Raw genomic sequence first — 23765 nt, 5'->3', positions numbered from 1 at the left:
TGCAACCAAATGGAAATTGGTCTAATCTTGTTCAACTTGTCCTTATCCTGACAGACATATTTTTTTGATTATATCATGCCTAAAACTACTAGCTTCTCTTAAAATATTGGTCCAATTGCCCAACATCAACCTAGAGTTGCACCTTGATAACTATGATCATTCTATTACCTCTATTTGATTTTTCTCTTTCCATATTGTGTTCTTCTAATTATTCTCAAATCCATCAACCACCAACTAAGATATCTTAAATGGTGATGTGTAATGCATCAGGAGTTTCAGCTTCAGCTTAATAAGTGAGATCCAATCACTAAAGAGAAGTCAACATTTCCATTGTAATTGGACTCAAATTTTACAAGCTTTAAGCCTACCTCAAGTCAAAAGCACTGCTTTATTTTGATACGACTTAATGCTTCAATCCTTTCCATTTCCTTTAATCCAACTCAATTGTGTTTTCTTCTCTTTTCAATAATTATTCATGTTTACTCTGTCACCATGACGTCATGCATACGCTCCAATAGTCCATTAGACCAATTTTCTGCCTCAACTATATAATCCTTGACCTTCTTGCAAATATATGTACAATATTATTGTAATATTACCCAGTTGCATTTTGTAATACCACTTCAGTCTCCAGCTCCAGATATTCAAGTGAGATTCTCTCGAAGCAAAAGTCCACTGACCCTCCAATCCTCTCCATTCAGAGAAAAATGGAAAATGAATTATAGCATATAAAACCAAAAGAAGCTTGATAATTGCTTGTGTTTGAAGGAAATGTCTCTTATCTTTGTTATTGGAATGCAGTGCATCTTTATCAGTAATTGCCCTTTTGATTAATATATATATACTTCCATTTAGCATGTGTTTCGAGGAGCTCATCAATTGTGAAAATAATTATAACTATTTGTTACTGCTATATCTCTAAGGCCATGTTTATGAATGTATGTTTCTTGATTAGTTTAAAAGTTTTAGATGTACCTATTTATATATATAGATTCTGGTCTATGTAGCATTTTTCCTGTTAAGATTCTAGACTGACTAGCAGATATGTTTCCCATTGCTCTTGCTTTGACGCTAGTTATGGACTATTCCTTAATTGTAATTCTATGTTAGTATTTTGATCACATGTTTGGTATCTTGTAAAGATGACTTCGAACTCCTGCTTCCATGGTCAACCATGCAAACAAGGCATTACCAAACATTATTCTTTTCTTGTTGCATCATCTTTTTTTTTATTATTATTTTAGATTTTCCTTTAAAAGCCATAGAAGAAACCATTTTATGCAACAAGAGATAATAACATTGCATCTCCTGTATTCAGTTTGGACTTGAACATAATTTCAGTGGTAATTTTACTGTATTGAACATACAAATACATGATTAATTTAGAGATATCATGCATCCTGAAAGTACAAATCATGCACATCTCCTTAGGTAGCAACTACAAAGTCATATTTTTGTTTTGAGTGGAATGATGTTGATTCTCCTTGTTTTGCTTCATGCAATGTGAAGCAGACAAAAGTACAAAGACATTCTAGTGAAAGCTTTAGTTTTAGAAATGTTTTTCATTGCTTTGTTTACTAATAATGCACTCTTTTCTTTGGAAAATGATGCAGATTGAAAATAATGTCATTGTGTTCCTAAATTTCAAGGAAAGAGATTCTGAAAGTCCATATCTAAATTTATTTGTAGGCAACATTATAATGTTGTTCCTTGATAAGAGTCTTTCATTGTGTATCCTGAGTCTTCTATTGCAGTGCCAGGAATGCTGCATGTACATAGTACAGTAGTTTTTGTAATGTGCATAGACTGTAACAATGGGCCAATGGATTTTGAATTTAAGTTCTGTTGAAAGCTATTTTTGAGGGTGGTGGCTCCTGCTTCTCAATTGCAATCCAGACACATGAACGAGAAGGCTTGGTATATTCCAAGCTGGTACAGAAAAACTAGTTGGTCATGACACAAAATGAAACCAGGAATTCTTTCATTGCCCTGGACAAAAATCTGTCCCAGCATACATGTTATGGTGCATTAGTTTTGCCAGAAAATGCACAAACTTGCTGTTTTTTTAAATGCTGTTTATGGTAGCCTTTTCTGGAAAAAATTGAGAAGAAATGGAATATCCAGTTTATGATTGAATTGGTAGTTTTTATTTCCTACTTGGGTTCTACCTTTCTGTTGTTTTATAAAAGTCAATTTAGATTTGAATCTGGCCGGCGGTAATGTTGACAAAGCGCTTTTTGTTTCCTTCGCAGATTGAGTAGCAATTATGTTGCTTTTGCATATGCTTTCTTTTGATTAGTTGCTTAAATCTGTAATTAAACAATCTTAAACTTTATGAACCTGGTTCTGGAATATGTCTCAGAAGCTGTATTATGCTGGCAGGACGGTTGCTCAGATGCTTGCAAAGTCATTAAGCTGCAGGTTTGTTGAAGCTGATGACTTCCACTCTCAGAAAAATAAAGGTACTTGAGACGTATAAGTCTGAATGTTTTGGTTGGAAATTCTTTCAAAAACTGAGAACCTTGTTGCTACAATGATATTCTTTCAAAACATCCATCTTACTTTTTCTCTTGCATCTGCAATCGCAAGTTCATATATATGCAATTTGTTAACTGCATAACCATATATGCAATGACACCTTTGCTACTCTATATAATGTGTATAATCAAAGAATCCCACGTGCCATACAGTGAAATATAACTTTTTAGCCATCCTTACCATGGTCTGAAATTTAAGCCATTCTTTACTCCATAATTAGCAGTTCAGACTAAGATGACTAAGAGAAAAATGATTAATCATTTGGTGAAATTCTCTGCTAATGCTACCAGCTCCACCAGGTGTATTACAATGAGATACAGCTATAAAAGTTGCTGTCATGAGATAAAAGATAATGCAAGATTTATTCTGCTTCCACAAATCACCATGCACTCTGTTAAGCTGATTGTTTAAACCTTAAATGAAATTTTTAGAATGTCTAGCCATTAACACACAAAACTCAGACTTGCTTTTTTTTGAACCTTAAGTGTAATTGTGAGCCAAAACCATCTGACCTAATTCCCCTTCATAACTTTGTATTCTAATTTATTTGATCAATATCTTCTGGTATGCTCATTCAAATCCTTTACTTTTCACCACCCATCTGCTTCATAGTTCTCGTTGTTACATTGTCTGTTTGGTCAACGAATCAGTTATTGAGCCAGCACACAATTGTATGTTGATTATTTTTTCTCTCCGAAGAGAATCTAGTGATCATCTCTCTTGTGCAATACAGAAAAGATGAGAAATGGGGATCCACTTTCGGATACAGACCGATTTCCTTGGCTTGAAGCACTTCGCGATGCCATTAGAAAGAACATAAATGATGGTGAAATTGTAACTCTTGCTTGTTCAGCACTGCAAAAGAAGTACAGAGATATCCTGAGGTCAGCAGACCAAGATTACAAGCCTGGTAATTACCCTAACTGTAGGGTGAAATTTGTATGTTTGGAGGCTCCAGTGGAAGTACTTGCTGATAGGATGAAGAGAAGGTCTGAGGCAGGGAAGCACTTCATGCCTGTGAGCCTGCTACAGTCACAGTTGGATTTGCTTCAAATTGACGAGGCTGAGGGAATTGCAAAGGCTGATGCCACCACGAGCCTTGAGGCCATTGTTAATGCAGTTTTCGTTCTTTTGAGGACAACATGAATTCTGTGCGATAAAAAAGGAAACCTATACACGAGGCATTGCAATTGAATGTAAGAGTGCTGGGAGTGAATGCATTTTATTATCTGCTAAAAAAATTGCACTTTATACAGCATGTAATGCATATGCCCTTCAGAAACAAAACACAAATGATCTTTAGTCTGAAGTTGGTAATAATGTCTTCTAATAAAGAACTTGTTTTATAAACTCTAAGCGTCATCTTGAGTGTTTTACAAATACAGGAAGGTAGGATCGTTTAGCCATTTAGCTTCTGCTCGTATCTTTGCTGGACCATAAAATGCTGAGGCTTTGGCTTGAAGCCTTGAGCAAGACTGTGTCAAATTTTCTGTCAGAAATAAATGTTTCTTTGATTCAGATGGAAATTGTGTTCAAATACTTGAATATGTGTAGACAAGGACTGCAAATTATTTTTTGCAATGCTTGCCTTGTTTTATTTTGCATCCCCCCCTTTGATATTATGCTTTCCTGTAGTTTGCCACACTAGTTCCTATAGGCTAGGAGACTAATAAATTTCAATTATAGCTGATAGCCAGTTGATGCAAGTTTTTGCCGTTCTCACCTTTGTATCTTTCAAATTCCATTTCCTCAGTGGTATAGATCCTACACGGTTCCTGACTCTTTCTTTTTATAAAAACCAATTGTTCCTCTCTTGTTGATCAACACGTGAACCTAGGCCCACCCCATTCATTATGATTGGTTACTTTAGGATCCATTTTGGTTTGGACTGAACGAGGCAAAAGTTGAAGAGGTAGGATATAAAAGATGTAATTTCTATCCATCATGCTTTATTGGATTTTTCTTAATCTGGGACTCATTATCTGATGTACTTGGGGTATCATACGCTAGAGTTAGGTTTGACCCATACATAACCCATCGTTACCCCGACTCATACCTTTAAGTTGCATTTGATGCATCACCAGATAATCCTGAAAGGTAACATGGATTGCCTTCAGGATAGATTGTCACTATTAAATTATCAGTAATGTTAATTACTGTATTTGATATATACAGATAATATGGTAGTAAAATTACGGAAAGTCTTGATTGACATGTTTGGTATGACAATCAGATTACTAGTAATGTGAAATCAAATTTTTAAAATATCTCTAATAATTTTATCTTGATGCTTTTTTTTTCCTAATGAAAAGTAATGGAAATGATATGGATGTGATGGTGGCATGAAGCAACGCAGGCCGAGAGGTGTGAGAAACCACAGGCACTTGAGGGGTGGAGAGGAGGCAGGCGCATGTGGAGTCGTTGGAGTGGCGGGAATGGGCATGGAGGAGCCACGACAGGGTGGTGGGGGATAAGGGCAGAGGAGTCACAGACAGGCAAAGAGAGATGAAGGAGCTACAGGCCTAGGATACACATTGAGGGGACTTTGGAGGGGAGGGGGGAGGGTTGGGCAATGAATTTTGTGTGATTATTTTTAGAAATAATTTTATCCAAAATTTTTATTGCAACATTGCCAAAGAAGTGGTAATCTGAATAGCTACCCCTCCCCAAAGTAATTCATGGGAGGCTTGGCAATCCAGATTACCATCTAAAAAACATACCAAATACAATAATTTAGATTATCATATTAAATTATCATTAATTTAGATAGATTATTAGCTACCAAATGCAATCTTAGGTTATTATCCCGCATGCGGTGAGAGTCCCAAATGTTAAAAGAAAAAAACAAACAAGAAAAAGCCGTTGGGAGTTGCTAAGAATTGAAGAACCGTATTCTATTTAAACCTTGCCTAATTCCTACTTCTCTCTCATTCCTCTAGAACTAGAATCAGAAGCGCTCCATCTCACGTTCCTCTAGAAAAAGAATTAGCTCTCCCCCTTGCCAACCAGGTGACTTACATAGATGGGACAACTCGAGTACTTTCGGCTCTCATGCCGACGTGTCAAAAGTGCCAACCAACCTACATAGGGAGAACACTTCAACCACAACACTCGACACTCGTGCCAAAAGCTTGTTGACTCAACTCAACTTCTTCAAGATGAAATAGCTCCAATTTGATGGATATAGCAAAACCTAGCCACCTGTATTGGATTCCTACCAAACAGGTAGCAACCTGACATTCGAAGCATGAATAACTCGAAGATTTAGCACTTTTGGTAGGCAAACACCAAGTTCATACTTTGGTATAGACCTGCCGAGGTCGAGGAAAAGGCCCCCAATGAGGTCAGGGGCAAAGCCCCGAAGACTACTTCACTGGCAACATGAATTCCATACGATAAAAGAAAGAAACATGAATTCCAAGTGGAGAGCTCTATGCCTGCTTAATTTGATCCAATACTAGATTGTGAGAGATAGTTCTTGTTCCATGCCCCACATCCAACCCATCCACCACCCGATTGCTCATATACCTAGATTATGATCACAACTCATGATTTTCTTTAGACCCTCCAATTGAGCAAACCCACTCAGCCCACCGGCCTTCAGACTTCACACAATCGATTAGGAAGGCCCGATCTGTGACACCACTAGATCACCTTTTGCTCGGGCGACCTAGCCCTTTCCGATTGGATCAGACCCAAGCTCCAGTGAAGGCCTACTGCTATATCATTTGGGCTTATAATGTCAGGGCCCACTGGCTCCTCCGTGGCCCAATCCACTGTTGGAGGCCTGAAATAGTTTAAAAGATGGGCTCGGACTGGCTCCTCCACCATAGCCCCCTCTTGCTCATAGTTGCTCGATCTAATGGCTGAATGATCACCGTATGACATTTGATGGCTTCATCCAGCCATAAAGAATGTCTGGGTGATCCATTGAGTCTCCCTGAGTCGCGAACTGATTCACCATAACATTTTGGGTTGACTCATCCTTCTTTTTTGTTCCAAAGGAGCTGCTACCCCCAAGCACCCTCTGCCTCACCATCACTAGCCAAGGCCTAAAGAGTCCCTCCAGTGACATGGCCTCCTTCAAAGGCAGCTCTCCCTCGTTAGATGCCATTTCCCCTTGAGCGTTTCCATTGATCTCCGCCTCGACGAAGTTCTCCGACTAGACTCCATCCTCTCCTCCAGTCACTGCCTTCACCAGGCAATCCACAACGAGAACACACTACCAAAATATTTTTGTAAACAAAATGCTGCCAAAGGATCAAACACGAGCAAACCCTAGCCTCCAAAGTTGCAAAGGCTGTGTGGTGTTGATCTTGACACAAACATGAGCAAACCCTAGCCTCCAGTGCTAGTTGGTGCATTTGTCAAGAAACATCGACTGCCCACCCTGGCTAGCAATCCGAATGGTAGAGGATCTTCCCCTGAATAGCAAAATCAGAGATAACCAGATCCAAACGAGGGTCGATCTGACTGCACCCTCTCTAGAGAAGAAACCCGGCCACCAAGGTTTGATTGCAATTAACTAACTGGAGATGACCCAGGGGCCCCTCGCACAAAGCAAAAGCCTCCACTTTCCCTTCCAGTTTACCCTTTGCTTTGAAATCCCAAGCTACGAACTCCATTAGAACCCTGTGCCCAAGGCTCCTAGCAACCACAGCAACCTTCGCCCATTTCTCCCTTTCCTCCCGGATCTTATCCTCTAGTAGCACCGGGACCTCTGAGATGTGATTCTGAAGCACCGCTATCTCCTCATCTGAGATCTGGTGAGTCTGCCATTAGATCGTCAGCCAAGCACCCACACCAGTGCCTACCAACTATTTGATAAAGAACAGAATCACACACGAAGGTAAAAGCACCACCGCTCTAAATGGCACTCTGCTAGATTGCTTGTTCATCTATGGCCGCTGCAATGGTTTTTTGGGTGGTGTGGATTGGAAGGAAAGATAGTATTAAAAAAAAAAAAAAAAAAAAAAAGATATCTCCATTGCCATCCCTACGAGAAAAAGCCTCTCCTACATCCACTCTACTTCCTTTAATCTTGTCTTGCATAATTTACTCATCTTCTTATCCTATTATGTAACAATTTCATCTGATTAAATGAAATCAGGGAAGGCTCCAACCTTCCTTCTCCTATCTCTGATGATGAGGACTTCTTTGTGCACCACATATGGTACAAAATCACATGCATCACCCACGATGATAAGTTCACACATGGGGTCAGGATGCGACATGCAAAAAAAATAATTTTTTTTATTAACTCCGTATGGGAGCCAATCACAGTAGGTGGTGCTCGCAGTTCTGCACCATCCGCGGTGCACAAAAAATTTCGCCTCCATTGACATTGAAAAATTCTTGAGAATCTTAACCCATCTTCAAGCTCTCAATGAATGTGCCTTTTCAACCATATCGAGAAATTCTTTGTGCACAGGTGGAGCGCATTGCTTTGTCTTATTGGTTCACGTAGCCACCACTTTCCAACACGCATTTAATATCCATAATTTTACTTTTTCTTTTAAAATTTTGGATAACGAAAGTGTCTCTTTTCTTTCATAAAAATTATGACATCCTATGCTGATATTATAGCATCCTGTATTGAAATTATGACTTCTGCACAGAATGTCATAATTTTTTCACAGAATATCATAAAGAGAAATAGATATTTTTATCACTGAAAAATTACTATCTTGTGAAAAAATTGCCATCAATTTTTCAATGACAAAAAAGCCTTTCCTTCTTTATGACATTCAGTGAAAAAATTATGACATCCTGTGCAGAAAGTCATAATTTTAACGTAGGATGCCATAATATCAATACAGGATGCCATAATTTTTTTGAAAAAAAAAATATTTTTATTATTTAAAATTTTAAACTAAAAAATAGAACTGTAGATATTAAATGTATATTAAATATATATTGAAAAATGATGATCATGTGATCTAATAGGACGAAATAGTGTGCTCCACATTTGATTTTCTACACCATGGCCAGTGCACAAAGAATTTCGCCTATTTCACATGTGGCTTTCTACGTCAGCCCAACGGATCTTCCTTACGGTGCTTCTGGTTAATTTTCCCGCTAATCTTTGTTTCTGGCAGGTTCTCTATTTACTTTTCGAAAGGTTGCATCATCGCCTGCTGCTATATGGATTTCACATTTGCTCAGCTTCTCATTGTCCTTTGTACTTCTAATATACTATACCATCTTACGTATTTCTTTTTCTGAAATTTGCTGTCTTTTTCTTCTGTAAACTCTGTTATTATGATTCCAATATAGCCTCTGGCTCCTCTGTTCTACCCAAAAAAAATAAAAAATTCTTGGAAATAAATTACATAAAGGTAGACACAATATAACCATCTACCAAAACCAAAATCTGACCTGCTTCCGATCACCTTTAGCCTTTTTAACCCCTTTCTAAAGGTGAAAGAAACAAAAGAGAAGCTCCAGAACACAAAGGTAGCCTTGTAGTAAACTGATTGAACCAGAGATTTCCATTCCTGATCATTTCAGTTCAGGTACTTTCGCCATTTTGAAAGAAGGGTCATATTCATACCTCATAAGGTTTTCAACAGCAAGTCTCTCTCGCTTCCTGTACCTGAGACTTGCTTCCAGTTAACAAGAAAAAACCCATCATTAACAGAAGAATACCTCTTACATAAAAATGTTTTTTCCTAATGGAATCAGTTTACTTAATTACATTATTTGGTGACAAAACATTGACATAAAATAGCCTTGTTAGTGAGATCAAAACAGAATTAACAAGAGTTAACCTGCCACCAATCGCAAGTATTCTAGCAGACCAACCTGAAAGTCTTTGGGAATCCAATCTGTTCTCTTCAGTTCAATAGATCCCTACAGAAGACCCAAATATTTTCTAGGGAAGCTGCAAGTTTTACAACCAAGAATTTTGAAAATGAAACTACCAACACAGCACCACTCACAATATAAACAACTGAGGATTTATAATAACTAAATATTAAAACCTATGCGGTGCATGGGGTAACAAAAAAAAAAAGAGAGTATATGAAGGAAAAATTATATATTTTGTTAAAACTAAATAGAATAATAATTAAAATTAATTAATTAATTTAATATTGAAAATAATTAATAAATAATTCTTTCTCTTAATGATTACTATAAATTTTTTATTAATTATAATAAATAATACTAAATACTCAGAATGTCATTTGTTAAAAGGTCACCAATCTGATCTTTTTTATTAAATTATAATAAATCATTCTAAATACTTAGAATGTGACATATCAAATACTCAGAATACCACTTGTCAATATGTCACTAACCTATTCCTTCCTTTTATATATTATATTAGATAGACCCTGAACCCACATGCCAATTCAAAAAGATAAAAAGCACTCAACAACAACAAAAAAGAAAGAGATATAAGGCATATTTGATTATACGTAGCCACCAAGAAAATAAAAAGAATGGTATCATATGCAAAGTGAAGGGACAAAATCTCAGCTTCAATAGAAGGACCTAGACCATGAAGCAGCTCATTTCTGCTGGCCAATTGAAGCATTCTTGGAAGGGTATCTGCCGCCAAAACAAAATAGAAGGGAAATAATGGAACCCTCAGATAACAGACTATTTCTGTACATGTATATTTCAGGCACTCAAATAACACCCTTCAAAGCTGTTATTCTGTTGTAATGGACATACATGGTGAGGATAATGGCTCTTAACTGATTTGTTTTACATGAAAAACAATTATCTTTATACTAACACATATCTCCAGAGTGTTAGAAGGCACAAAAAAACAAAATCATAATATGCATAAGGTGTTTTGACATGATAATTGTATGTTGATAACTTGGAGTTGTAAGATATGCTTGGTTCTTACATGGAGCCTTCTCAATCTGGAATGCTGTTCTATAGACAACCACAGATTTGATGCAAAAAGTTTTGGATGATGATTAATCGCTCCTAACAGAAGCACATACCTGCATGCCAGCAAACAGATAAAATGAACTGCAAAGAGTTCCACACTTCCACACGCATCCTATTAAAGGAAATAAAGGAAAAAGAATTGATGGGGGGTTGGGGGGTCTGAGTTGCTGCCCTCGTCACTTTAGCTGGATTCTGAATTTTGTTCAGAGGGAATGGGACCTGTTATTTTTGTGATCTGTTAGCTAGGCCTTGGTTTGTTTCATCAAAAATAAGGAAAAAAAAGAATATGCAATGGCTACATTATTACAACTATGTAATCGACTTCAGAAAACCCAGGAGAGAATATTTGGCAGATAGACTGAGATCACTTTGCTCTCGTTAGCACTCACAATCCTGTTCTCTCTCTTGTCAACTATGCCATTCATATCCCTACATCACATCACTTGACATGCACTTGCCAAGGATTTGAAATTACTGAAACACAAACAGAGTAAGAGATTAGTGGTGCTAGCAACTCGAAGGAATTCAAATTATTGGAATGCATGCAAAATGAAAGATTGATTTTGTCAGCAGCGAAGCCATTTGAAATTTAATAATGGGAAAGGGAACTGCTGCATAACAAATACAACGGCTTTTTTAGAGCTGGAGCTGAACTGACCGTCTGCTCCCTAAGATTATACAAGCAGTTGATCTTGGAAAATTATGAACTCACTATTTTTGGGGCTTCCGGCACAAAGTTAAGCAAATAATCAAGCAATTAAGTTGCTACAGCATAAAGTTCATAGAGGCCAATCTTGGAAGAAGCCACTGGCTGCAGGTTTTGATAACCACTACCTTCAGTCCAGGCTTATGGAACTAGAACCTCAGAAACCCTCCTTTGTCATGCTATGAATGAAAGTCATGAAGACCACTTGTTGAGAGTATTCTTGTGCAGGCAACAGCTACATAAATCTGACTGGCATGCTTTCCCATGGGAATTTAATGTTGCCTGTATGTCCATATCTTGTGATTGCAACTTGATTAGAGATGATGGATGCTATACCAGATTATAAGCATGATTCAGAACCTCCATGGCAATGATTCAGGAAGCAGACATGCCAAACCCTAGACTGCTCTCAAAGCACCAATATACCTGTTGATTGAACCGATAGCCCAATGTCAATGCACTATGTGATCAGATGACTTCATCTGGATGGTGGATTTTTGGTATGGTACAAAAGAGCACTCTTTTAGAGGATGTGAGCATATATGCTGGTAAACCTAGGAATAGTTTGATTGAAGGCGTTTGGTCTACATTTCTCTCTCTGTAGGAGAAATAAAACATCCTACAAGATGCTGAGACATCATGTTCGCCTTCAAATTGACTTTACTTCCATTAATATTGTTTTTATCGCCTTCGGTATTCAAAATATCTACAGTCTGGTTCTGTCAGAAGCAGCTACTCCTTTCAAATCATTCTTTGCTGATATCATGGGAGTTATACCCCTAAGAACATCAGGAAAAATCACTGGTTAATTATATCAGATAATAGGATAGGAGATTTTTCAGAACATCAATATTCAAAAAAAATGAAAGGACAAAGGGTACCAGAAAGTAGATCAGTAGGCATAGGTCATATCACTGCCAACATGACCAATGTGCAGTCCTATAGGCAGGGATGTGAAATCACACTTCAAAATAGATAAAGTGGTTTCAGCTTGTCATATCAGCAATTTTGTAATCCCAATATTCCTATTCATTTAATAACCTTTAATCCCTCACACCATTCTCCTCCAGAGATCAAAATAACTTCTGCTCAAGCTCTCCAGAGTGCTAAACAATTTCATTTGCGCAGATGTGGCAAAGATACAGCTGTTCTCCACATTGATATTCATCCTTTCAACTGACATGTTCACAACCGATAACATCAGCTTCCAATTCCAGACTCACTGCAATATAAAGATTACAATGTTGATCTGTTCTTTTTTCTATGCGTTAAAGCATCTCCCCTTGTGTGATACTGTCAGTTCTTAAACTGTTCTAAGAGTCTCACAAGGCTGTATGTTTCAGCATCAGGCCTTGCTCCTCCCAAAATCATCTTCCTCAATAGTTCTGGATCATAAACTTTTGCCTTTACATAAGCCTTTAGAAGGGTATTATACACAAAGGTGTACCTACAATACTTTGTTTCCTTGAATTCTTTAAATAACATTTTTGTATTTTCTAAGTCACCCAAATCTGCAAAAGCCTCAAGTACCATGTGAGTAGTCTCCAACCATGGTGTAGATCTTCTTACCTGAAAACCCATAGTTTCACTCCTCCCCATGTTCATAGTCTTCAGTGCTTCCTTTATCAAACCAACCTTTAAGCAACCTAGTGCAAGGTGGCGATACGTTATAGCATTTGGCTCGCATCCATTTGCTTCCATTTGTTTGAACATCTCAGATGCTTTCTCCATGAGCCCATGCCTGCAGTAGACTGATATAATGGAATTAAACTGCTTTGTCAACTTCAATTCTCTGTTTGATTTCATCTCTGCCCATATTTCTTCAGCTCTACTTACATGGCCTATCCTTCCAAATGCTTCAATTGCTAGCATAAAGCTTTTAGATCTAGCATGAGGAAGCTCTTCAACAAACTTCCAAGTCCTCTCTAGCTTCTCCTTCTTCCCCAAGTAACCATACAAGATAAGCAGAATATCCAGGGTAGACCAGTTATTACCAGTTTTTGATCTTTCAATTGCTTCAACATATGTCTCAGATACTGTATACAGTCTTGCCACAGCGTGTGCAATTGCTAGGATGCCAAAAGTGATTTCATCTGGTTCAACTTTTGCTCGTTGCATTTCAATGAATACCTTTGAGAGCCCTTCAATATTATGGTCGTCAGCTTCCATCTTCAACAGAATGTTGTATGTGGATGTATGTGGGGAGACACCATCAGCCTTCATTTGAGTAAGAATTCTAGGAATACTTTTCTTACGGCCTGAAGAGGAATGGAGAATTATCAAGCGGTTGTAAACATAAGGGGAGATGGGGAAGGCTAATTCCCTCATCTTTCTCATGTAGGCTAGTGAAAGCCTAATCAAACCCTTATCCAAACATGCCATGACAAGATTGTTGTAAAGCAACTCATTCTGATACTCATGAGGGATGCGAAGGAAGAGACTTTCACCATGTGAAATGCCATGAATCTTGGTTGTAAACTCCAGAAGATAAGAGTATTCCAGTTCTTTCAGCTTGTAAGGTCTCTCTCTAATCACCCACTCCATAACCTGTCAAAGAAACACATAATTGTTATTAGTTTACTTAAGTCTTAGTTTTGTTGCCTTCTCAATTTCAGACAAAAGACTTCAGTAAGGTTATCCAAAATCAAAACATGACCAGTATCAATATATAGAATGCACCATAACACAGGGGCAGCACATAATGCCTTCCTGTACTATATAGTACAATTTTCCATAATCATTTACCTATGCGAGCCATGGAAAACTCATATATATCTAATGGTTCTAATTTAACCTTATCGCAGTGATTATTTTATTGGAAATAATACACCATGCATGTTTCTGACAAAGATGGCCATCATGACAAATCTTGAAATAGGAAATTCCTTTTTGTAAATTTCTCTGTCATAGGGACACAAAGTTGTGAGGACAAAACTTGATGCAATGGTAAGGTTGTTCTATTGTGACCTACATGTCATGAGTTTCAAATATGGAAACAACCTCTACATATGCAGGGATAAAGCTGTGTACATCTGACCTACCGTAGATCCTGTAATGGCGGGAGTCTCATGCACTAAGATGCCATTTTTATTGATGCATAAAGTTGTATGCTACCCCATCAGATTAAGGAGTGTTTTGTCACAACAGTAGAGGCTAGGCATTAGCTTCGATCTGCAGAAATCTCTACACCATCAAAAGATGCTCTTAACATATCATTCAATCATGCAACCAAATAAGAGACTTGAAGATCTTGATTCACCAAGAAATCATGGTGCATTTACTATAACAGAAAAGGAAATGACAATAAAAGAAGTTCTAGTTGCTTTATATGAGCTTGTTTTTTCCTTACAAGATTGCACAAAAAATGATGTAATTTACTTGGGATAGTGCATAGCTAACAGTTTGATTGATGCAGAGAAAAGTCATTACACTGTCTAGCATATCCTTTTCATGAATACAAATATAACCCAAATTAAGGGTATGAAATATCACTGCATTCAAAGATTCAAGCAAGGCATATGAAAACACTGCAAAAATTTAAGAAACAGTATCCTAGAGGATTAATTGATGCACACTGAATGGATTTGTACATTCATATGCAAAGAAAGCCTCAGAAAGCCCTATCTAGGAGGAGTGTTGGAAATGAGGTGTAGAAGGACTGAATCGGAAGAGGAATTTGAAAAATGGGGCAGTTGTAAGGAAGCGATACAATTAGAAATGCAAAACTATCTGATAAATCTATATTATACAGAAATTGGAGGAAAAAAAATGAAATGGGAACAAGAGATGAGATAAGCTGATGATAGTGTATAATGGACGTGATAGTAGAAGGTAGTCACATTGAAGGGGACAACACCTCCGACTTAGGGTTACTCTTGCAAATCAGCAATGGCTTATTATTAATGTCAGAGTATTTGTTCTTTTATGTCTTTGTATTGGTCGAAAGACAAATCAGTATAAGTGGCACCCACCATACTTAAAAAAAAAAAAAAAGCATCTGCAACTGCAAGGCCAATCCCATCCAGTCATCGCTGCAAATTCTTATCTTGTATGGACTCCAAACAAAAACTTGCTCATCATAATTTTTATCACACTATCTCTTTATACCATCACTGTAACTGCAAATTACAAGTTTCTTAAGTTATTTTTCCAAGATAATCCAACCCCAAGATTACATTGGAATGTGAATAAAGAAATGTCTTATAATTAAATGACTCAATGCCTCTCAATGAAATGATCCTCGATTGGATGGTTTAATGTTGTAGATCCTCCTTGAATGATTACACTACGCATCACTTCCCCATTTCTTTTGAGTCTTGATGCCAACCATAACCCAACATTTCTGTGTCACCATGCATCCTTCAGATCTTCGCCATATTATCATGACTTTTTCGTGCACAACAAGTATGATTAGTTCTCCCCTTGTTATTTGTTCTCTGAAACTTCCAATTTAGAATACAAAAGATCAATTTGCTCGGTCTCAGCACCCAAACAAAAGTCTACCTAATAAAGCCACAATTTTTTTTTTACCACAATGAACATATTTACAGGTGACCGTGTAAATATTGTTGCACAGAAAAGCATAGATTAAAGCAATTTTCGATTATAACGCCACTCGCCACCATGTCCATTCCCAAAAAAATCCACATCAACACCCAATTCTCCAAGCAAACAGCAAAAGAGGATCAACAAAAACGCAATCTTTATCCAAAATAATAATAACAATAATTTTTTTTTTATCAAGTATAAATCCAAAAAACAGAGATTTGCGTTATTGAATCGATGCGGACACTAACCTCGAGAGCTCTCTTGTTCATCTTGAGCTTCCGAAGTCGATTGATGGCGTGGAAGATGTCGCCCCTGTGGATGGCAAATCCCTGTCGCATCCATCTCTGGAAGGCGGACACCACCGACTCCCCCCTCGTCAGCCTCTCCACCCTCGACGACAGCGTCTCGCCGGGCTTCTCCTCCGAGGGTTCTCCTTCTCGTTCTTGGGGCTTGGGGAAATCTAGAGGCGATGCCACAGGGAGGGGGCAGGAGGCGAAGCTCCGGAGGATGGAGTGGAGGTGGAGATCACGGCTCCTCCGGCACAAAAACAACGGGAGTCGGAATCGCGGCATCGCCTCACGTCGAGAGAGACAGAGAGAGAGAGAGAGAGAGAGGCGTTAGGTTGTACGCGGTCCCATTGGGTCCTGAGCAAGGCCCACGGGGCCAGGGCCATTTGGGCCTGCTTTGTTTTAAGGTCAGAGAAACTCTTTGTAGACCATCGGTACTGTAGAAAATCCAAAGTGAAGCGCATCATTATTTATGATATTTTATATAAAAAATTATAATTTTAATATAAAATATTATAATATTGATATAGAATATCATAATTTTTTAAAAAAAAATGATTATTTCATCGTCCAAAATTTCAAATGAAGAAAAAGAATTGTGAACATTAAATATGTATTAAAAATTAGTGACTATGTGATCCAATAGGATGCAGCGATATGCTCCACATTAGATTTTTTACACTGCAAATGGTGTACAAAAAATTTTTCTTAAGTTTTAACCACTTTTTGTTCCCTCTTTCTTTCTTTCTTTTTTATACACACTTAGAAAGAGATGAAAATATATCACCGTACATACCATCAATCAAAGCCATTCATTTTTGTAAATCTTATTCATCAAATATTCATCCTGATATGCTGCTACAAAAACAAATAACTATATTTGGCTATGTGCATAGATACATTGTGATGGCCCGGCCCGATAACAAATCCCAGTCCATGTAACAAAGTTCAAAAAAAAAAAAATGAAGAAGACTCCCGCAGGGAGTCTTCTTCTCCCGACCGGCTCCTAATCGGAGTCGGAAACCTCATCGGAGAGGAGTCAAACTCCTCTCCTCCGATTCTATTTAAAGGAGAGACCCTTCTCCCTTCTTCCTACCAAAGAATCCCGGGGCAAAACGGCGGCAATCGCTAAAAATTTCTCACGGAGACCCGTCCCTGTGCCGTCCAATTTCTCGCCGGAAAAGCTTCACCGACGACGGAGGTAAGCCTCCTCCCCTTCCTCTCTTCTCTCCCTTTCTTCCCGTGCCGATATGCACGCTCGCCGGCGACCGGAGTCGTCGGATTTTGTTGCGGAAAAAATCTTTCTTTGCTGTTTTTCCGACGTCGGTGGTCACCGTCGACCATCGGTTTGGTCCTCCTCTTGCCGCCGGATCGCCTCCCCTTCTGCCGACGGCCGCCCCACGCCGGCTACGCCACCGGTCGGCCAACCAATGAGGGGATTAAAGATCCCCTGTTTCGGTCAAAACAAGCCCACGGGAAGAAGAAAAGAAAAAGAAGAAGAAGGAAAAGAAAAAGAAAAAGAAAAGAAAAAGAAGGAAAAGAAAAAGAAAAAGAAAAGAAAAAGGAAAAAAAAAAGGGAAAAAGAAGCAGAAAAATAATATAATAATAATATAATAATAATAAATAAGATTTTCTCTCCTCTCTCTTTCGTGAAGAAAAAGAAAAAAAAAAGAAAAAAGAAAAGAAGAAAAAAAATAAAATTAATTAATAAATAATGATATAAATAATAAAATATGAGAAAGAGAATTTTTCTCTCTTCCCTCTCTCTCTTTTTATCCTGAACTAGTATTTTCTCTCTCTAAAATTGGACTTTCTCTCTCTAGAATTTTCTCTCTCTAAAATATTCTCTCTTGATTGATTCTCTCTCTAAAAAGGTTAGTGAATGAAAAAATTTTTTTTTAATAATTCTGATCTGATTCTAATAAAGAATCCTGATTCATGATTGTCGGGCAGTGTACTGGTACTTACCTTGATCAAATCTGATATTTATCAATTTAATTATCCATGATCCCAATTTAATCTTGATTTGATCATGTTGATTTCACCACTCGAGATATTGGACCAATCATAATGTTGAATTGTGTCATCTGATCAATTGAAATTGTACCTCATTGATTTCTCTCTCCTCTGATTTTCTCTCTCCACTTGATTTTACGAAACCAATGAAAAAACCTCCGTCCTATCACTTCGAATCCGATTTGATCTGATAGTCAAATTTTGAATCGTTTAGGTTCTAATTAGATTTTGATTAGATGAAATTAGATGATCGGACCCAATCTAAACCGTTGAAATATGGTATTCGTATTTTTTCTAATTATTAAAATTGATTCTGTATAGGATTGTAGATGTTTGACCATGGGATATTGCGATATGATCTACGAACAGAATTTTTGAAAGAAAATTTATAGAATTATGTGGATTTATTGGAATGCGTTCGAGGTAAGTAATGTTTCACTTTTTCTAGATTTATCGATAAATTATAATGTATTTTTCTGACATGATTTGTGAAACGATGCATGAATTGGATGAATGATATTTTATTATAAAAATATCTTATTTGAAATGTTATGATGAAGCATGATTGAACATATTGATTTCATGATGCATTATATTGATTGATTTCGATACTACATGATTATATATTTTATTATCGAAATTAAAATATAAAATATGATTTATGAAGAATTATGATATAAGAAACATTATGAATTGACAACCGACTATGTAAAGGACCCCACCAATGGAGGCATATACGTTGGCAATTGATTGTCCTGAGGATTTATGTCGCTAGTGAGACCAGAAAGACCAGCAACAAACCATCAGCGAGACCAGCGGTTCCAAAGGACATAACTGCCAGATGATTCGCAGCCTACCGCAAGCAGATACACGGTATTATGATCCTGCCACAGGGAAAATATGGTCATAGCTCGTGATTGACGAAAAGAATTTAAGAATGAAAGAAATTGAAATCTCGAAAGAAACTTGAATTTTCAAAAAAGAAATGAAATTGGCATGAATTATGTTGCATAATTGAAATTGATTTCGAATTGATGAACTCTATATGCTTATTTTCTATAAATAATTATTTACTTAAATGCCTGATGAAATCTGTTGAAAAGTGATCATTGCTTACTGAACTGTCTAGCTCATTACCTCTTATTTTACTGTTTTTACAGATGTTGAGGAATTAAGATGGTACAAGATATGAATGGAAAAGTGATCAGAAGCAGAATCTCCATATTTTTATTTTAGGTTGAAAGGCTTATTGAATTTGATGTAAGGCCTATGAATCATTATTGAATTTATTGAGATATTAAAGATAGAAATTTAGATCGTTATGTTTTGAATTTAAATTATTGACTAATTATTCCGCTGTTGTTTTAGAATAGCATGATAAGATGCCTTGCATACTTATGGGAAGAGTTTTCTATGAGTATGCGATGGTTGCCATGACCCTCGATTCAAAATCTCGGATCAGGGACGTGACAATTAAAGTGGTATCAGAGTATAAGTGGATAAATTATGAAACATAGAATCAGATATAGAATGGGTGTAAGTGGATAGACACCAGGGATATTATAGTGTAGATCTTTGATGATTGTAGTGAGAGAAATATTTATAAATTTTGATTAAATATTGAGATTATATATAAAAGAATCATAAGAGATTATGACATATAGAATTTAAAATATGATGGATGATCTATTGATCATGATATGATTAGTTAGATCTTGATTGAAAGTAATCACAAAAGGATTGACATAAAATTTTATTGTGCATTATAGTTATTAATTTGATCATTGGTTATTCAAGTGAATTGTAAGTTCAAATTTGATGTGAGAATAATACTATGATATTACTTCTAGTTGAGAAGTTGACTATCATTGGCAAGGTAAAGATTTGATAATAAAATATTGTTCCAGGATGGACTAAGAAAATCTTTTATGATGCTTGATTGAAATATTTATCGAAATTGAATTTGGTATGTGGATTATATATAAAGTGGCATATTAGGATGAATGCATATTTGAGGATATTGCGAAGAAGCCTATTTCTTATTAATGAAATTGATTTTGAGATTGTAGGATATTCATCGTACTGGAATCTTGAATCATCATCCTTAGATCTAGATAATGGATCTTATTATGTCTCTTGAAGACTACATGATGTATATGAAATTTCAATTTAAAGATTTCGTATCTAAGTTGATCAAAAAATTTTCTCATATTATTGTTGAGGTTGTTAATAAAAAATTTATATCTTCAGATTAAGATAAAAGATCTGATTTATATTTATTTCAGATTAAGAGATCCATATAAATTTATAATTTAAAAATTTTGAATTAAGGAATTAATATGGAGTTCCTTTGTTTTTGTTAACGAGGTCCCTAATTGAATCTACTATTAAATGGAGATTTGATTTTTTGAAGCTTGTATGATTATTATGAAAGGATATTTGATAGATATTGAAGATCCTGATGATAGAAATTTTAGAAAAAAAAAATTAATGATTTGAAATCCATATATATTCTAATTATGTCCAAATTTGGTGGAGCATCGAAGGATTTTTTTCATTGACTTGACTTATAAAGATTTTGATTTGAAAATTATTAAATTGAATTGATATGAGAATTAAGATTTGATTCATATTGATTATAGTAAACCTATATGATGGTTTAAATATGATATTGGACTCAAGGGTTAATCAAAATTATTGTACACCAGTAAAAATATGAATGAGAATCAGAAGTTAATCTTTGGTTTCAATTGAAATTTAAAATTTTAGATCTTTTCTATTGATAAAGTAAAGAAATAATTTGATCAAAATTTTTTTTGGTGAAGCTAAGAAATTTTGATTGTTAGATCAGAGTGCACAGTAGAAGCATGATAATCTGGATTACTTTGAGTAAGTCAGGAATGTTGATTCTTTGAGTCAAAGAATTATGATGGATGATATGGTTTGATACAAAAAATTTATTGATATTAGAAAGAATAATATTTTAAAATTTTGAATTATCTTAGATATCCTAATGTGATTTTTAAAAGTAGTGCTTCCACCTACTATGCTACAAAAATATTTAGCATCCTAATTCTAGAATGAGTGGATCCTTGATTTTTTATTTAGAATATTTAGAGATAAATTTTCTCTATCCTAGAATTAAATTTTATAATTCTCTATTTATTAGGAAGAATTTGAGATCGTTTATCGAATGATGATTTTGATCTTAGATTATTATACTTAAATATTTATCTCCAGGGTATAATAAAATATGAAGTTTGGACTCTTGTGATCATTATTATTTCTCTGACTGAATAGAAAAGATTGAGGTTATCTATTAATATTGACGATTATTCCACAAAAGATGGATTGGAGTTATTTATAATTTAATTTGATAATGAATCGATTAATTAAGAGTTGTTAATGTTTAGATAAAGGAAATTGATATACTTACTTAGAATAGAGATATTGATTTTGATTATAAGAAAAATATAGTTTTGATTTAGATCAATTTTTGAATTATTGATTTTTATTATGGAATGACTTAATGATAAAATTTGCTTCAAGAATGAGAATATTTAAGAGTTTGAGGGTTTGAGTAAGAAAATTTCGATGACTAGAAATAGTGATATTGATTCAATCAACAATGGTGATATTGATCTTTATGAAATGACTTAATGATGAAATTGTATCGAGAATTAAAATATCAAAAGTTCGAGAATAAGATTGAAATGATAAATCTTCAACCTTTGAAAGTACGAATAAGAAAAAATATTTTTGAATTTTGATTGATTAGGATGTCATCATATAATTCATAGAAGTATGTTTTCCTATCTTATGATGGGTTAAAATTAAGAGTGGTTAATATTTAAAAAAAAAATAAATGATGATGATGAATGAAGTTCTTATGCAAAAATAGAGACATTGATTTTCTTCTACCTACAAGAGATGGATTTAATTTTAATTTGAGTCGTGAGATATTGAACATGATTTTATAAGAAATGAGATTATAATTTCAAAATCTTGAAACATTGAAAATCTTTGAGACGTTGATCTTGATAAATAAGAAAATGGATGGTTCCGTTCAGATCAATATTTGATGTATTTACTTTTTCTTATAGAATGATTTAAGAATAAATTTATATCAAGAATTAGAATATTGAAATATTTGTGGATGAGATTCAAGTAAAAAACTATGAAGACTCAGGCAAGAAAAATTTCGAGGATGAAATTTCTTTTAGAGGGGAAGAATGTGATGGCCTGGCCCAATAACAAATCCCAGCCCATGTAATAAAGCCCAAAAAAAAAATGAAGAAGACTCCCGCAGGGAGTCTTCTTCTCCCGACCGGCTTCTAATCGGAGTTGGAAATCTCATCGGAGAGGAGTCAAACTCCTCTCCTCCGGTTCTATTTAAAGGGGAGACCCTTCTCCCTTCTTCCTACCAAAGAATTCTGGGGCAAAACGGCGGCAATCGTCGGAAATTCCTCACGGAGACCCATCCCTGTGCCATCCAATTTCTCGTCGGAAAAGCTTCGCCGGCGACGGAGGTAAGCCTCCTCCCCTTCCTCTCTTCTCCCCCTTCCTTCCCGTGCCGATGTGCACACTTGCCGGCGACCGGAGTCGTCGGATTTTATTGCGGAAGAAATCTTTCTTTGCCGTTTTCCGACGTCGGTGGTCACCGCCGACCACCGGTTTGGTCCCCCTCTTGCCGCCGGATCGCCTACCCTCCTGCCGACGGCCGCCCCACGCCGGCTGCGCCACCGGTCGGCCAACCAATGAGGGGATTAAAGATCCCCTATTTCTGTCAAAACAAGCCCATGGGAAGAAGAAAAGAAAAAGAAGAAGAAGAAGGAAAAGAAAAAGAAAAAGAAAAGAAAAAGAAGGAAAAGAAAAAGAAAAAGAAAAGAAAAAAGAAAAGGAAAAAAAAGGGAAAAAAGAAGTAAAAAATAATATAATAATAATATAATACTAATAAATAAGATTTTCTCTCCTCTCTCTTTCGTGAAGAAAAAAAAAAAGAAGAAAGAAAAGAAGAAAGAAAAATAAAATTAATTAATAAATAATGATATAAATAATAAAATATGAGAAAGAGAGTTTCTCTCTCTTCCCTCTCTCTCTTCAGCCTGAACTAGTATTTTCTTTCTCTAGAATTGGACTTTCTCTCTCTAAAATTTTCTCTCTCTAGAATTTTCTCTCTCTAAAATATTCTCTCTTGATTGATTCTCTCTGTAAAAAAGGTTAGTGAATGAAAAAATTTCTTTTAATAATTCTGATCTGATTCTAATAAAGAACCCTGATTCATGGTTGTCGGATAGTGTACTGGTACTTACCTTGATCAGATCCGATATTTATCAATTTAATTATCCATGATCCCAATTTAATCTTGATTTGATCATGTTGATTTCACCACTCGAGATATTGGACCAATCATAATGTTGGATTGTGTCATCTGATCAATTCGAATTGTACCTCATTGATTTCTCTCTCCTCTCATTTTCTCTCTCCACTTGATTTTATGAAACCAATGAAGAAATCTCGGTCCTATCACTTCGAATCCGATTTGATCTGATAGTCAAACTTTGGATCGTTTAGGTCCTAATTAGATTTTGATTAGATGAAATTAGATGATCGGACCCAATCTAAACCGTTGAAATATGGTATTCGTATTCTTTCTAATTATTGAAATTGATTCGGTATAGGATTGTGGATGTTTGACCATGGGATATCGCGATATGATCTACGAACAGAATTTTTGAAAGAAAATTTATAGAATTATGTGG

The 23765-nt window shown here is 36.0% G+C and overlaps 2 protein-coding genes across 5 annotated transcripts in view; one reads left to right on the top strand and one right to left on the bottom strand.

Annotated features, from left to right (window-relative positions):
- LOC105061334 (gluconokinase) overlaps positions 1-4056 on the top strand; it is a 102137-nt gene extending 98081 nt beyond the window's left edge. For both annotated transcript variants that reach the window (XM_073246899.1, XM_010945347.4), the window contains exons 3-4: positions 2383-2462; positions 3272-4056. In XM_073246899.1, the coding sequence (XP_073103000.1) occupies positions 2383-2462; positions 3272-3684 (493 nt within the window). In that variant the 3' untranslated portion in view covers positions 3685-4056. The remainder of the gene's footprint in view (positions 1-2382; positions 2463-3271) is intronic.
- Positions 4057-10136: 6080 nt separating this feature from the next.
- Positions 10137-16346, bottom strand: LOC105061335 (pentatricopeptide repeat-containing protein At1g07590, mitochondrial). Of its 3 annotated transcripts, none has more exons than XM_029260770.2 (4): positions 15949-16345; positions 12034-13699; positions 11159-11931; positions 10137-10920 (listed from the first exon to the last, which is right to left on the bottom strand). In XM_029260770.2, exons 1-2 carry the CDS (start codon positions 16270-16272, stop codon positions 12449-12451), a joined length of 1575 nt encoding a protein of 524 aa, XP_029116603.1. In that variant the 5' UTR covers positions 16273-16345; the 3' UTR covers positions 10137-10920; positions 11159-11931; positions 12034-12448. The 3 variants fall into 3 exon arrangements, with proteins under 3 accessions (XP_029116603.1, XP_019701609.1, XP_019701610.1); XM_019846051.3 differs by lacking the exon at positions 10137-10920 and having other exon boundaries at positions 11450-11931; positions 12034-13410; positions 13600-13699; positions 15949-16346; XM_019846050.3 differs by lacking the exon at positions 10137-10920 and having other exon boundaries at positions 10952-11931.
- Positions 16347-23765: the final 7419 nt, after the last annotated feature.

Source organism: Elaeis guineensis, chromosome 12 (genome assembly GCF_000442705.2).
Source record: "Elaeis guineensis isolate ETL-2024a chromosome 12, EG11, whole genome shotgun sequence".
Taxonomy (NCBI): Eukaryota; Viridiplantae; Streptophyta; class Magnoliopsida; order Arecales; family Arecaceae; genus Elaeis; species Elaeis guineensis.
The sequence above is the reverse complement of the archived record's forward strand: the minus strand, read 5'-3'. Positions and strand labels throughout refer to the sequence as shown.

What these genes read in the sequence shown, in the direction of transcription:
- LOC105061335 (XM_029260770.2), bottom strand. Translation starts at nt 16,272, where the DNA reads ATGCCGCGATTCCGACTCCCGTTGTTTTTGTGCCGGAGGAGCCGTGAT. An exon ending in TGAACAAGAGAGCTCTCGAG is followed by an intron (nt 13,700 to 15,948) that starts GTTAGTGTCCGC and finishes TTTCTTTGACAG; the next exon opens with GTTATGGAGTGGGTGATTAG.